At 39.0% G+C, this 14,773-nt stretch overlaps 2 protein-coding genes across 3 annotated transcripts in view; one reads left to right on the top strand and one right to left on the bottom strand.

Moving 5' to 3' along the window:
• The window catches only part of LOC121541649 (atrial natriuretic peptide receptor 2-like), a 52,868-nt gene extending 46,510 nt beyond the window's left edge, over window positions 1-6,358 (top strand). For both annotated transcript variants that reach the window (XM_041850822.1, XM_041850821.1), the window contains exons 18-22: window positions 854-922; window positions 2,529-2,703; window positions 4,223-4,321; window positions 5,312-5,403; window positions 5,814-6,358. In XM_041850822.1, the coding sequence (XP_041706756.1) occupies window positions 854-922; window positions 2,529-2,703; window positions 4,223-4,321; window positions 5,312-5,403; window positions 5,814-5,876 (498 nt within the window). In that variant the 3' untranslated portion in view covers window positions 5,877-6,358. The remainder of the gene's footprint in view (window positions 1-853; window positions 923-2,528; window positions 2,704-4,222; window positions 4,322-5,311; window positions 5,404-5,813) is intronic.
• A 1,665-nt stretch (window positions 6,359-8,023) lies between these two features.
• On the bottom strand, window positions 8,024-14,132 carry spag8 (sperm associated antigen 8). Its single transcript, XM_041850139.1, has 6 exons — window positions 13,924-14,132; window positions 13,449-13,608; window positions 12,945-12,990; window positions 10,640-10,754; window positions 10,390-10,452; window positions 8,024-9,119 (listed from the first exon to the last, which is right to left on the bottom strand). The coding sequence occupies exons 1-6, from the start codon at window positions 13,993-13,995 to the stop codon at window positions 9,006-9,008; spliced, it is 570 nt and encodes a 189-aa protein (XP_041706073.1). The 5' UTR covers window positions 13,996-14,132; the 3' UTR covers window positions 8,024-9,005.
• Between the last annotated feature and the right edge of the window lie 641 nt (window positions 14,133-14,773).

Below are 14,773 nucleotides of genomic sequence, written 5' to 3'. Positions count from 1 at the left end.
TTTGTAGGTGACCAAATACTTATTTTCCACCATAATTTGCAAATAAATTCATAAAAAATCCTACAATGTGATTTTCTGGAAAAAATAATCTCAATTTGTCTGTCATAGTTGACGTGTACCTATGATGAAAATTACAGGCCTCTCTCATCTTTCTAAGTGGGAGAACTTGCACAATTGGTGGCTGACTAAATACTTTTTTCCCCACTGTAGATTAAGTCGAAATGTTTTAAGAAATAATGATAAGCCCATCAAACTTAAACTAGAACTAAAACTGTTTTCTGAGCCCTATTTCTCTCTCCATAAGCACAATGATTCTCCTGACTTGACCAATAGCTACTCAGGGGAATTGATGAATGAGAACATGAAACACTTCATATCTCCTTTTGAATAAACAGCTGATGTGTTATGTAATTATTTAGAAAAAATAAATAAATGTGTTCCCAATATTTAGTCTGTTGCGTTGTTTTGCTCATGCAAATGCATTTCTCAGTAAACTGAGGTTCTGGGAACTGGCCCAAGGCGGGGGAACAGAGACATATTTTAATCTGACTGGGGGAACCATTGGGAGTTCATGCAGAAACACATCTCCGTCAATCACAGGGGCAAATCAAATGGAACATGCCTCATGAACACACACAGGGGAATTTACTATCTTTGGACACTATCTTTGAAATTGCTTTGTTTCACGAGATTGCCACTAGCTAAAGAAGTATTTCTGAAATAGAGACTGAGGGAGCAGAAGAGTAACGGTAATATGGTTTTAGTGGTGGAGTTTGCAATCGTTTTAACCTTAAACAATTGTTTCTAGTTTACCTGAGTACTGTAGCTAAAGTATTTTTTAAATTCTCCATAGGTTGTGACGGTGCTGAATGATCTTTACACTTGCTTTGATGCCATCATCGATAATTTTGATGTGTACAAGGTAAGTCAGAGGAATCATGTTTTGTAATGTAAATCTGGTTATTTTCAACCAGTGATATAATCACCTGTTTTATCTACTAACATTTTGTCATCTACAGTATCAGTCAAAAGTTTGGACACACCTACTCATTCAAGGGTTTTCTTTATTTTTAATATTTTCTACATTGTAGAATAATAGTGAAGACATCAAAACTATGAAATAACACATATGGAATCATGTAGTAACCAAAAAAGTGTTAAACAAATCAAAATATATTTTATTCAAATAGCCACTTGATGACAGCTTTGCACACTCTTGGCATTCTCTCAACCAGCTTCATGAGGTAGTCACCTGGAATGCATTTCAATGAACAGGTGTGCCTTATTAAAAGTTAATTTGTGGAATTTATTTCCGTCTTAATGCGTTTGAGCCAATCAGTTGTGTTGTGACAAGGTAGGGGGATATACAGAAGATAGCCCTATTTGGTAAAAGACCAAGTCCATATTATGGCAAGAAAAAATTTCAAGAACTTTTAAAGTTTCTTCAAGTGCAGTCGCAAAAACCATCAAGCGCTATGATGAAACTGGCTTTCATGAGGACCACCACAGGAATGGAATACCCAGAGTTACCTCTGCTGCAGAGGATAAGTTAATTAGAGTTACCAGCCTCAGAAATTGCAGTCCAAATAAATGCTTCACAGAGTTCAAGTAACAGACACATCTCAACATCAACTGTTCAGAGGGGACTGTGTGAATCAGGCCTTCATGGTCGATTTGCTACAAAGAAACCACTACTAAAGGACACCAATAAGAAGAAGAGACTTGCTTGGGCCAAGAAACACGAGCAATGGACATTAGACCAGTGGAAATGTGTTGTTTGGTCTGGAGTCCAAATTTGAGATTTTTGGTTCAAACCGCCGTGTCTTTGTGAAACGCGGTGTGGGTGAACGGATGATCTCCGCATGTGTAGTTCCCACCGTAAAGCATGGAGGAGGAGGTGTTATGGTGTGGGGGTGCTTTTCTGGTGACACTGTCTGTGATTTATTTATAATTCAAGGCACACTTAACCAGCATGGCTACCACAGCATTCTTCAGCGATACGCCATCCCATCTGGTTTGGGCTTAGTGGAACTATCATTTGTTTTTCAACAGGACAACGACCCAACACACCTCCAGGCTGTGTAAGGGCTATTTTACCAAGAAGGAGAGTGATGGAGTGCTGCATCAGATGACCTGGCCTCCACAATCCCCCGACCTCAACCCAATTGAGATGGTTTGGGATGAGTCGGACGGCTGAGTGAAGGAAAAGCAGCCAACAAGTGCTCAGCATATGTGGGAACTACTTCAAGACTGTTGGAAAAGCATTCCAGGTGAAGCTGGTTGAGAGAATGCCAAGAGTGTGCAAAGCTGTCATAAAGGCAAAGGGTGGCTATTTGAAGAATCTCAAATATGAAATAAATGTTGATTTGTTTAACACTTTTTTGGTTACTACATTATTCAATATGTGTTATTTCATAGTTTTGATGTCTTCACTATTATTCTACAATATAGAAAATAGTAAAAAAATAAAGAAAAACCCTTGAATGAGTAGGTGTGTCCAAACTTTTGACTGGTACTGTATATCTCAGGTGGAGACCATTGGTGATGCGTACATGGTGGTGTCAGGGCTTCCAGTAAGGAATGGAAAACTCCACGCAAGAGAAATCGCTGGGATGTCCTTAGCCTTACTAGAACAGGTGAAAACATTCAAGATTCGACACAGACCACAAGACCAGCTACGGCTAAGGATAGGCATCCACACAGGTATCATTTCACATTTCACATGGAGTTTGAAATGATTGTTAAAATGTCTTATGCTTAACTACTGTTATTTTTTATTTATTATTTTTTTTATCCAATTGAATGAATCCATGTCTTTGGGCACTGCCCAATCCTACTCCCAATCCTTGGCTTCCACATAGTTACCACCTAAAAAACTCAAATAAATCATACTAACTTCAATCTTTCAATACCTCCTAAATGTTACATGATCTGCCCTAGCCGTTGACAGTTTATTTCATTCTATGACAAATAAATTAACTATGACACACAATTATTTATTATATTGTAAATCAGGTATGGGCAACTTTGATGGGGGTGGGGGCCACAAAAAAACGGAATGCATGAGGGGCCACAGTGGCTCATGGGTTTCAAGTTAATTTCCTGCAATTATACACGTTTTGCCATTGGGCGGAGAGAAGATTTTGCAATTTTCTAACTCATTTCATGCAATTCTACAAATTTTGCCATGGGGTGGAGAGAAACATTATCAGTTTTACAGCTAATTTCCTGCAATTCTACAGATTTTGCCATAGGGTGGAGGCAAATATACATTTTTTTGGCTGACATGGGCTAATTAAGTGACTGCTGATGCACAACCAAAATTGCACATTGTGTATTCTATTATTCTAACTCTTAACAATAAGTTGAGACCCCTACTGAGTAAAACAACTCATCTGTGATTCAATTGCCCACTTTTGTATCCTGCCCATTCCTGCTTCATAATAATAATAATAATAATAATATGCCATTTAGCAGACGCTTTTATCCAAAGCGACTTACAGTCATGCGTGCATACATTTTTGTGTATGGGTGGTCCCGGGGATCGAACCCACTACCTTGGCGTTACAAGCGCCGTGCTCTACCAGCTGAGCTACAGAGGACCACATGATTGCATGGGGCTTTTGCTCAGTCATTTTTATCAAGTGTTGTGAATGGTTATGACCGTTGACGACAATATGTAGGTTTCAGGACATAGCCCTCCTGTAGCTCAGTTGGTAGAGCATGGCGCTTGCAACGCCAGGGTTGTGGGTTTGATTCCCACGGGGGGCCAGTATGAAAAATGTATGCACTCACTAACTGTAAGTCGCTCTGGATAAAAGTGTCTGCTAAATGACTAAAAATGTAAAATGTAAAAATGCTGTGTTTCAGTTAAGAAATCTCTGGAGATTTCTCCTGTAGCGACAATGTTTGGCCAAGCTTTTAGTTTTTTTTAGTTCATAGTACTTGGACATAATCTCTTGCAGGCAGAATTTACAGTATATTCTTATTCAAACACTTGACATGAACATCACTGATAGGTCTTTAAACAGTCTGCGTGGGAGGTGCTCAATCCCATCATTCTGTGCATGCGTTGTTTGAGTTCAATCATATCTTTCATGCTTTTAAGTACACTTAACTTATCATGTGAGGTTCTAGTGATGAAAGAAATGCTACTTTATCTACATTATGGTTTTCCATGGAGTATATTTCCAGTATAATTCACTGCTTTTCTTCTGTACAGGACCTGTCTGTGCTGGGGTGGTGGGTCTGAAAATGCCCAGATATTGTTTATTTGGAGATACTGTCAACACAGCTTCTCGGATGGAATCGAATGGAGAGGGTGAGTGTCAGATTCGGATCTCTGTTTTTCTATTTTAGGGGATGTCAGCGCTGTTAAATAAATAAGTATTCTAACGAAATGCGCCTGCATGAAACAATGTCACATTCTAGAATTCAATTGGGAAAAAAATACATATTTTTCAGCTGACACACACTAAGACTACTAAGTACTCATTATTTGTTATTTGTGTGGTATTTGCTTGGATTTGGATTTTGTTGTTCGTCCACCGAGTATTCCCTGTTGTATTGGGCTTATGCAATGGTGTTGTGAAAGACTGGCCATTATTTGTCTTGACTAAATCTGACTAATGTCTTGTGTCTGAGAATCCATGACCATCCAATTTATAAAAATTGTGGACTTGCTCTTTGCACATACTTCCCTGTAAGAAACTTAAGCATCAAGGGATAGATAAAGTAGCCAGGGAATGGGATATTTATAGTCAAAAGCAACAGACAGGATGGAGGTTGTCATCGTAATTTAAGAGTGATTATCTGGACTGGCTTTACTGGCAGCTGTTCTTAACTGGTGTGGTGGTAGTGGGACCACTGGTGTTGTGCCAGCCAGGATGTTTTGTGAGTGACTCATCACATTATTGATTAACCCACTCACTTCCTGCTCATTTCCTGCTGTGTGCTTTCACGCCCATTGATAAATAGTTAATAACACTTATACCAATGTCACCATAGTGATAAACTGTATACCATAAAATATCCTATAGTGGTTGGAATCACCTCTGGGACTGCACTGTAAACAGTTCTTTCTAGGGACTACAGCACCAGGAAGGATTTCACTGTTCATTTCTACTTTTGACCACCTAACATAGACAGATCATCCATTTGGTTAACGTACAGTATGTATGTGTATTGTAATTGTTATTGTCTACCCCAGTGCATATGGCAGAGGATAAATGCTTGTATGTATGCAACTCGGTGTCACTCCCTGCAAAGCACTCACTGTGATTGTCTCTTGTCCCATTTATGTGTTTCACAGCCTTGAGGATCCACCTCTCATCAGCCACCAAAGAAGTGCTGGATGAGTTTGGCTATTTTGATCTCCAGTTAAGAGGGGATGTAGAAATGAAGGTGAGGACACAATGAGTAATGAATGTGTTGTTGTCAGCATTATCTGTAATGGCTTCATGTATTCAGTATTGTTGGATAAATGAATATGAAAGAATGGTCAAATGTGGTCTTGTGATTCCCATCCTGTTTATTCTATCTCTTTGTGGAAGAATGCATTGCATGTCAGTAGATTTGCAGCTCTGGGCCTCTCAGATTACGAGTGTCGTAAAAAAAAGATGGCCGTACTCTCCTGTCAAAATGAAAGAGAACCATCAAATCCGGTTATGTAGAGTAGTATACTCTCTAGGGATGTCAGATGAGTTTTAACAGGCCCTGCAAATGTCACCCTTTAAGGAAGAGCAACCCTTTTGTGTATCCATCACTCCCACTCGTCTCCATTGATGAGCCTATTGATTTCTGTGTTTTTCCAGGGCAAAGGCAAAATGAGAACCTATTGGCTTCTGGGGGAGAAGACTGATGTGTACGTTATCTGAGTGGCGCTGCTGATAGCGTGTACCCACATTGGAGCCAACCACAGAGGAGGCTACACAGTGGCACAGCCAGCCACTGCTTTATTTGTTTTAGAATAAGTCCTAAAGGTGATTCCCTCCCAAAGTACGAAAAGAAGGGATGTTTAATGGTATGTTTAATACCTGTGTACGGTAACTGCAAAAAGTTGTAAAGATGTTTTGTATGGAGAATCTTTCTGTCCTGAGAGTGAGTACTTCTCGATGATGATCAATTCTTATTTTTTGTGCTTTCTATATCAAAATTTGTATAATGTGTTTGGAAGTCAATGATGTATTAATATGTCCATACGGCGTTCATAATGGATGGGGGCACAGTGTAATGATCAATGTCAATGCAGAGGTTAGTTCCACAGTGGTGTCATACAGTACAAGATGATATATGTATATATGTATATCCAAGATATTGTAAGATATTTTGTTCAATAAACTGAGTAAAATACAACAAATTATTGTTCAGACAATATTATTTATGTTTAACCTAGTGTGTTTTCATAGTCTTGTGTGGGTCTGTGCACACTGCATTGTTAATGTGCTTTTGCTGAAAATATTTTATGATTTAGTATGTCAGATTTGTGTCATGATTGACGGTATGAGGGGGACATTCCTTGGAAACAGCTAATTTTTTCTGGCCGTACATCAGAACTTTTATAACTGGGCCATATTCCCCTGATAATGCTTACCCAAATATTTTCTCCTATATGTAACTCCGACTGAATTAAGTTTCCTTATGCCGTCCTCTAAAAATGTAAGAGAACTTGCTTTATTTATTGCTTGAATGATTTGTCTTTTTAAGAATTAAAGTGTATGTTATTCAGTTGAAGGGAAATCCAACCAATTGTATGCACACAGCATAACCTGTTGGGAATCTTGAATGGCCCATCTGTTGAAATTGCTATGGTACCTTAGAGAGCCTAAATTCTAATTATAGCGTACCACTTTAATAGGTTTATAAACCAACAGTGGCTATTGCATTTTACAAATAAATGACAAGGTATGTAAAGCTAATTAGCATAACATTTTTCTTCATTTAACCAAAGGTCCATGATACAATCATCCATAGCCTAGTATTTGCATTGTTTGCCAGTATCAGAAACCTTCAATTAAATGTTAGAACACCACCATATGCACCATTGAGAAAAATCTCTTGCCTTTTCACATTACAACATTGTCAAAAACTGCACATGAAGCGCCTACAATTAACTGTTTGCATGTCAGAGATGCAGAGTGAGAAGAAGCTAATTGAAAGCAAAAGCAACAATGTATCAAGAATAGCAGCCATTATCAGGGGGTGCAGGATGCAGTTGTGTTAAGCTGCAATGACATCACCAGTCCATTATCAGCTGTGGCATGGCAGTGTGCATCATGTGTCTCTTCATCTCTGCAGGGCAACAGCTTCCCTACTGCCTGAGTCTTAATTACCACCCACCCACTCACTCCCCTCTGCTCTACTGCCACACTCAATGTGCCCGTTAGCAAGTCGCACAATGAAGTGAGGTGGTGGGTCCCTTAACACCTCTAATTGTTTAGCCGCTCCAATTCACTTATCAACCAAGTAACAGTGTCTCATAAGTCTATCATCACTTATGTTTCCCTGTCAGGGAGTGTACAGTGTGCTACTCTGTACATGTGTGTGCGTACAGATGTGTAAATTACTGTAAATTGACAATTGTTTTGTTATTTGCCATAGATTGATCACTGGATCTTCTACTGTAGAATTAATTAAGGATAAATGTTACTTATTGTTGAGTCATCAAAGGCTCCTGGTTTTATGCTTTTGAAGCGAGGGAGAATAATTTCACTAGCATTTTTTGATGCTGTTTGGGAGGACAGACAATTTAGAAGTGAGCTTTCGGCGGAATTTGCACTGAGGTATGTTCACAATTGGTCTCTGACAAAAGCACCACGTCCATTTTAAGCAGAGCAGTATTCCTTCACAGGGAAATACAGTGATTTAAGACCTGTAATATATTATTTATAAACCTAAACAAATATACATTTATGGATAGATCAAGACAGACATTATTAATCTAATCAAGGGGAAAATGAGTAGTCACGTTTACTCAAGAATGGAATATTTACTACATCACATTTTATTTGAATTAGGAGGCAATATATTTCACTTGGCAGTAAGTAGCTAAATGGCATCTGTTTCAGACACCAATTGTTTCCCCCTCTAATCCCATGCGGCAATTAAATGTTTGGGGAAAAAGCTGCATAAATGTAGTCTAAAATTACTTGTTGCCATAGCTACCTCCTAATCTCTGCTGAAAGGGAGAGGAGAGAGTAACACCATGAAGAATTGTCCTCTGATTGACAGAACACGTATTTGAATCGAGCCATGCTCTCTGATGTAAGGAGGCTGCATGAACATCAATATGTCTGACATCTGTATGGTGGAGGCTTCTGTGTGCCTCTCTTCTTCCTAAAGGTGGAAAAACACTTTCCTCGTCTCAGAAAATGTATGGCTTTGTAATTTGTCCAAGGACAATAGCCAGATCAATTTTTGCCCAGCGCAGGAGAAAGAGGAAAATGTGGTTTTCTGTTGTTCAGCAGTGCTCAGTTTTGGAAATTAGGGGTTGCAAAATGAGACTGCATAAGTGGAGGAAAAAAACCTTGGAAAAAAGAACCTACAAGCAAAAATAACAGCATGAACAAACAGAGATACTTTTCTTGATACAAAGCCCTGGTATGAATAAAAAGATAACTACTGTAATTCAACAAGGAGATAATAACCCTGGGATATAGTTACAATCCAATACCTTTCATCTGTCTAGTTGTGTTAAATCATATGTGCAGTACTTACACAAATCATATGAACATGTTTAAGCATTATTAAGGCATTCAATGAAATGGTCATTTAGAATGTATTCTCACTAATGTTTTATTGGACTGTTTCTACATAATTGCTTGGCTATGCAACCACTGCAGTGGAGGAAATGCTTGATAAACAATAAAAGTTATACCATATGCGGTGCAGAGACTAGACATAATTTGTAAAAAATAAAGAGCGCAATAGTCTTATACAACATCATGGAAACATAATTTAATACCACTGTTCATAAGATGCATGACATGTCCAATGTTCATAACAGGTTAATTTTCAGGTGTGTACAGAATATGCTCATCATCCATGTGTTCACTGATAGGTGTGCTGAAGGTGGCATTCTTCTTGAATGGGGTATTTCTGGTACTCACCGCTGTCACACCCTGAGACATGGCAAAAACATGGTACAGGACCTACTGTAAGTTGTGTTTTCTTGCTTTTGTTTCTAAATAGCTTTCGTGTAGACCAGAGCCATGTATTTAGAGAGTTGGGCCAATGCGGTTTCTGCATTATGATGCATTTACATGACACTACAACATTCTATGGCAGCCTTGTTAGCTCCCCATTAACATTACAAGAATAATATTTAAACAATGCTATGTAATTGAATGTCTAGAATTAGAACAATATAAATAATTCAAAAAGTTGGCCTACCTCTCTAAATATATGGCCCTGGTGTAGACTGAGTCCTATCAGACTATACATTGAAACCCATGTATGCTATTTTTACAGTATTTTCTGCCTCGTTTCAAGGCTTAAATGAACTGAACTGGGTAAAAGTGGATGAGATGCAGCATCTCATTCAGAATTGGACAACACCCTGTACCAGCTGTGCTCTTTAAACTCTATTGGCAGAATCTAATAAGATGTCTTATTGAAGGGCTTCTTGAGACCAAATTCAAAACAGAGGCTTGTAAATAGTCATCAAATATGACACCAAAATGACAAACATATGCTAAATAATTTTCATTGGTTGATATCTTACATTTTCAACAGCCATCAAACACTACAATTCAAGGGCCAAGTGTACAATAATATTTATATGGTTTTATTGCGATAATAAAAGACTGATTGTGCAGCAGAGATTAAATGCAGGGGTAAGTGGGTCACACAGAGTATGAACCTAAGAATACCTAAGAATAAGGCTATGGTCCTCTAACCTTAATATGGTAAATAAAAAGGTCCATTTGTACACAATTCCTGGAAGCTGAACATTTTCCAGTTCTTCCATGAGCATGTTTGGGATGCTCTGGATTGACGTGTACGACAGTGTGTTCCAGTTCCCGCCAATATCCAGCAACTACGCACAGCCATTGAACAGGAGTGGGACAACATTCCACAGGCCACAATCAACAGCCTGATCAACTATGCAAAGGAGATGTGTCGCGCTGCATGAAGCAAATGTTGGTCACACCAGATACTGACTAGTTTTCTGATCCACGCCCCTATCTCTTTTTTTTAAGGTATCTGTGACCAACAGATGCATATCTGTATTCCCAGTCATGTGAAATATATTAGGGCCTAATTTATTTATTTAAATTGACTGATTTCCTTATATGAATTGTAGCTCAGTCAAATCTTTGAAATTGTTGCATGTTGCGTTTATATTTTTGTTCAGTATAAATGGAGGTGGAATGGAATAATTAGACCAACCTGTATGTGCTGATGATTCTCACTCCAAAAAGTAATTGCCTGATCGCTTTTGTAGTCATGCTCCTAATCACAGCAAACAAAGAATGCATTAGAAATTAAGTCTGTTGAAGTTTCAGTTGAATACTGAAATGTCAGTTTACAGTACATATACAAGAGACAGGAAATGTAGCTAGTCCCAAAACAATGTGTCTCACAAAGAGGAGTATTTTGTAATCATGTTAATAGAAAATAATTGATCTAGTAAGTAGACCTTTAGAGGTGAAGGGAGGGAAGGCTGAAAGCCTTCGACTTTGTAGTCCTCTTTGGTGGTGGAGCAGAACTCTGTTTTGGGAGGCTCTGGGTTGAATTCTGCATGTGTCTGCTCACTGTGAGATAGAGGAGGATGACCATATTAAAATGAGAACCTACAGCAATATTCTTATCAATCTCTGGTGCTCTGACATTGTTTTTCCACATTTTCAATTATCGCGCATAATACATTCATTACCATGTGCATTACATTGTTCTACTGTTCCAGTTATTCTACATTATTCATAAAGGTTGTCGTGTAAACTCCCTGTCCTATCTCTTCATAATTAGTGTCCACAGATCCAGATGTAATTCTCAAATTGAGCAGATTCTGTTGATACAGTACATTCGGAAAGACTCCATCCCTTTTTCCACATTTTGTTACCTTACAGCCTTATTCTAAAATTGATTAAATAAAAAAAATCCTTGTCAATCTACACACAATACCCGATAATGACAAAGTGAAAACCTTTTTTTTTTTTTTTGTGCAAATGTATACAAAATTAAAATCAGAAATACCTTATTTACATAAGTATTCAGACCCTTTGCTATGAGACTCGAAATTGAGCTCAGCTGCATCCTGTTTCAATTGATCATCCTTGAGATGTTTCTACAACTTGATTGAAGCCCACCTGTGGTGAATTCAATTGATTGGACATGATTTGGAAAGGCACACACCTGTCTATATAAGGTCCCACAGTTGACAGTGCATGTCAGAGCAAAAACCAAGCCAAAGGAATTGTCTGTAGCGCTCCGAGACAGGATAGTGTCGAGGCACAGATCTGGGGAAGGGTACCAAAAAATGTCTGCAGCATTGAAGGTCCCCAAGAACACAGTGGCCATCATTCTTAAATGGAAGAAGTTTGGAACCACCAAGACTCTTCTTAGAGCTGGCCACCCGGCCAAACTGAGCAATCGGGGGAGTAGAGCCTTGGTCAGGGAGGTGACCAAGAACCTGATGGTCACTCTGACAGAGCTCCAGAGTTCCTCTGTGGAGATGGGAGAACCTTCCAGAAGGACAACCATCTCTGCAGCACTCCACCAATCAGGCCTTTATGGAAGAGTGGCCAGACGGAAGCCACTCCTCAGTAAAAGGCACATGACAGCCCGCTTGGAGTTTGCCAAAAGGCACGTAAAGGACTCTCAGACCATGAGCAACAATATTCTCTGGTCTGATGAAACCAAGATTTAACTCTTCGGCCTGAATTCCAAGCGTCAGGTCTGGAGGAAACCTGGCAACATCCCTACGGTGAAGCATGGTGGTGGCAGCATCATGCTGTGGGGATGTTTTTCAACAGCAGGAACTGGGAGACTAGTCAGGATTGAGGGACAGATGAACGGAGCAAAGTATCCTTGATGAAAACCTGCTCCAGGACCTCAGACTGGGGCAAAGGTTCACCTTCCAACAGGACAACGACCCTAAGCACGCAGCCAAGACAACGCAGGAGTTGCTTCGGGACAAGTCTCTGAATGTCCTTGAGTGGCCTAGCCAGAGCCCGGACTTGAACCCGATTGAACATCTCTGGAGAGACCTGAAAATAGCTGTGCAGCAATGCTCCCCATCCAACCTGACAGAGCTTGAGAGGATCTGCAGAGAAGAATGGGAGAAACTCCCCAAATACAGGTGTGCAAAATGTAACAAAATGTGGAAAAGGTCAAGGGGTCTGAATACTTTCTGAATGCACTGTATGTTGACATTTACTTATACTTTTTCCCTACGGAGGTCGATCGACAAGGAAAACAACAGTACCATACTCTCCAAATATGACTAATGCTACTTATTCAAATGTATCTTCTTTTTGTCATAACAAACTAGTTAGTCTTGTTGGGGTTTTTCACATTTAACTTTGAGCATTCAGTAAAAGTCTAGTTCAGTGACCGTGTGGTTTTGTACGGCACAGGTCAGCGGCTATGAGAAACTGTCTCCCCCAGTTTTAATCATGTCTTACCTCCCTTTGACTTTTTCTAAAACACTTGTTGGGGATGTTAACCAAATTGTTGGGGATATATTCTATTAACCACATTACAATTCAAATAAACGTTAAATCAGATCATAAAGTCTAATCAAAAAGCACAAAGTTTTCATAGAACTGTAAAACTAACCAAGACTTGTAAATTACATCACTTTCCTCCTACCAGTTCTGCTCAAGACATGGATTGAACAGTGTCGTTTCACGTCTCGAGCAAGTCACATCCTAAAAAAATTATTTCAATGTGTTACATTATGATAACTGTTATGAAATTAAACTTTTATAAATTAGGCCTACCTTATTTTCTTGATTAGATATTTTTCCAAAAGTTCTCCCCTGAGGCCTGAACAAATAAAACATGGAAACCCATTTAAGATGTGAAAACATCACAGTTAAGAAGATGAGTAACACACATACTCAAAGACTTGGCCTCTATTGGTTGACATAACTATAGTTAGGCTACTCATGAGGATGTAATGCTTGTTTGTTTTTTGCTTTTGAAGCGCTTTGAGATTCTTATGAAAAGCGCTATAGAAATGTAATAAATTATTATTATTATTATTATTATTGTTATTATTATTATTATTATACGGAACTCTAAAAGGTTTGAGTGAATTTGAATCAAGCCAGCCAGTGAGACATCACTAATGTATGCTTTTCAACAGCTTGCACAATATTAAAAGTCACAGAATGTTTGAACACTGAATCTCAAACTCATTCCAGGAAGAAATATATTCAAGGTTAGGCTGGATGAAGATGTTTCTTGACATAAACTGTTCAATGTTTTTATACTGTACGTACCCCTTTGTCTCACCCCATGACCTTTGGGATGGGTGAAAGCAGCATTCACTGTGGTGACACCTTGAACTTTGGATGACAGATCCATAGTGAGAATCCCCTTATGTCCATTTTTGTGGATGTGCGGTCTGGGCCTCTCGTTGTCAAGGACTGCAGTGGCCCGCTGAATGAATGTAATTCCACAGATTAATCAAAACTGTGCCTTGTGTGACAACATATTGTTGCATTCAATGATTTGTAATTAGCTAGAGGTGTGACTTGTACTAATGACCTATTAATGATGGCACACATTCATAGCTAACTCTGCGAAAACAGGAGGGAGAACATGCAAGCCCTCATACCTGTACTTAGAGGTAGGCCAACCTCTAACATCTCTCTCTCTCTCCCACACACACACACACAGAGAGAGAACTACCAGCGGCAACCTTTGCCAACTAGCTAACTATCTACCTAGCTAACGTTAGCTAAGCTAACTCACCTCCTCTACCCAGTTATCCAGCAAACATTTTCCAATCGATTTTTGTTCAACAGAAGCATCCAAATCAGTCATTATATTTGCATTACTAGTTAGCAGTGTAAAATGTATAATTTATCTTGTGAAAACAAGATAATTGAGCTAGCTAGCTTGCTTGCTGGCTAAATGTACCACTACTATTTACGATTCTGTTGTCGGAAGTGTAACCATAGCAACTGTAAACAAACGACATCCTGACATCATTCCAAGCAAAGAAGTTACATTGTTGCAGCCACAGAATTAAGAATTATAATACATAATATGTAATTTCATAGGATATCGATGGTTGCAGCCATAGAAATAGAATGAATAGAACGGGCATCCCCATTCAAGTCAATGATGGCATAATGGGCGATTCTGACTAGGTGGAATACAGCTACCACCGGAAGTGAATTTTTCCTCGCAGGTTTGGAGATCTTACGCAGCAGGTTAGTATAATTAACGTAGCAGGTTAGGAAAATGAGGTTACGGTTAGGAAAAGGGTTAGCTAAAATGTTCTCCTAACCTGCTACGAAAAGTCACATCCGTTCGTAGCTGTTCACCCTCTAGTCACAATCATAATGGGTGGACTGGCGGCCATTGTGAGTGTACTCATGCAGAAGTGAATATGACTGGAAGTGAATGTTGGCAGTAATAAGTTTGCCATCATTAACACAATCATAGTGAATTTCAGCTAACTACTCAGCAAGCACATATTTTAATTGTTTTACTGTCATTCTATTCATTTCAACGTTTTTCAAATGATCTACAGCCACTTTATTACTTGATTTCCCGACCACTGGTCACGTTTTCAATGCTAATCCTGTAGAATCAG

This window comes from Coregonus clupeaformis, chromosome 27, assembly GCF_020615455.1.
Source record: "Coregonus clupeaformis isolate EN_2021a chromosome 27, ASM2061545v1, whole genome shotgun sequence".
NCBI classification, from domain to species: domain Eukaryota; kingdom Metazoa; phylum Chordata; class Actinopteri; order Salmoniformes; family Salmonidae; genus Coregonus; species Coregonus clupeaformis.
The sequence above is the reverse complement of the archived record's forward strand: the minus strand, read 5'-3'. Positions and strand labels throughout refer to the sequence as shown.

Excerpts from the sequence above, each read along its gene's own strand:
- spag8 (XM_041850139.1), bottom strand. The coding sequence starts at position 13,995 with ATGACTGATTTGGATGCTTCTGTTGAACAAAAATCGATTGGAAAATGT. Across the intron at positions 10,755-12,944 it reads TATCTAATCAAGAAAATAAG|TGAGCAGACACATGCAGAAT; the intron begins GTAGGCCTAATT and ends TCTATCTCACAG. Across the intron at positions 9,120-10,389 it reads AGAATCATCAGCACATACAG|GGTGTGACAGCGGTGAGTAC; the intron begins GTTGGTCTAATT and ends GCCATGTCTCAG.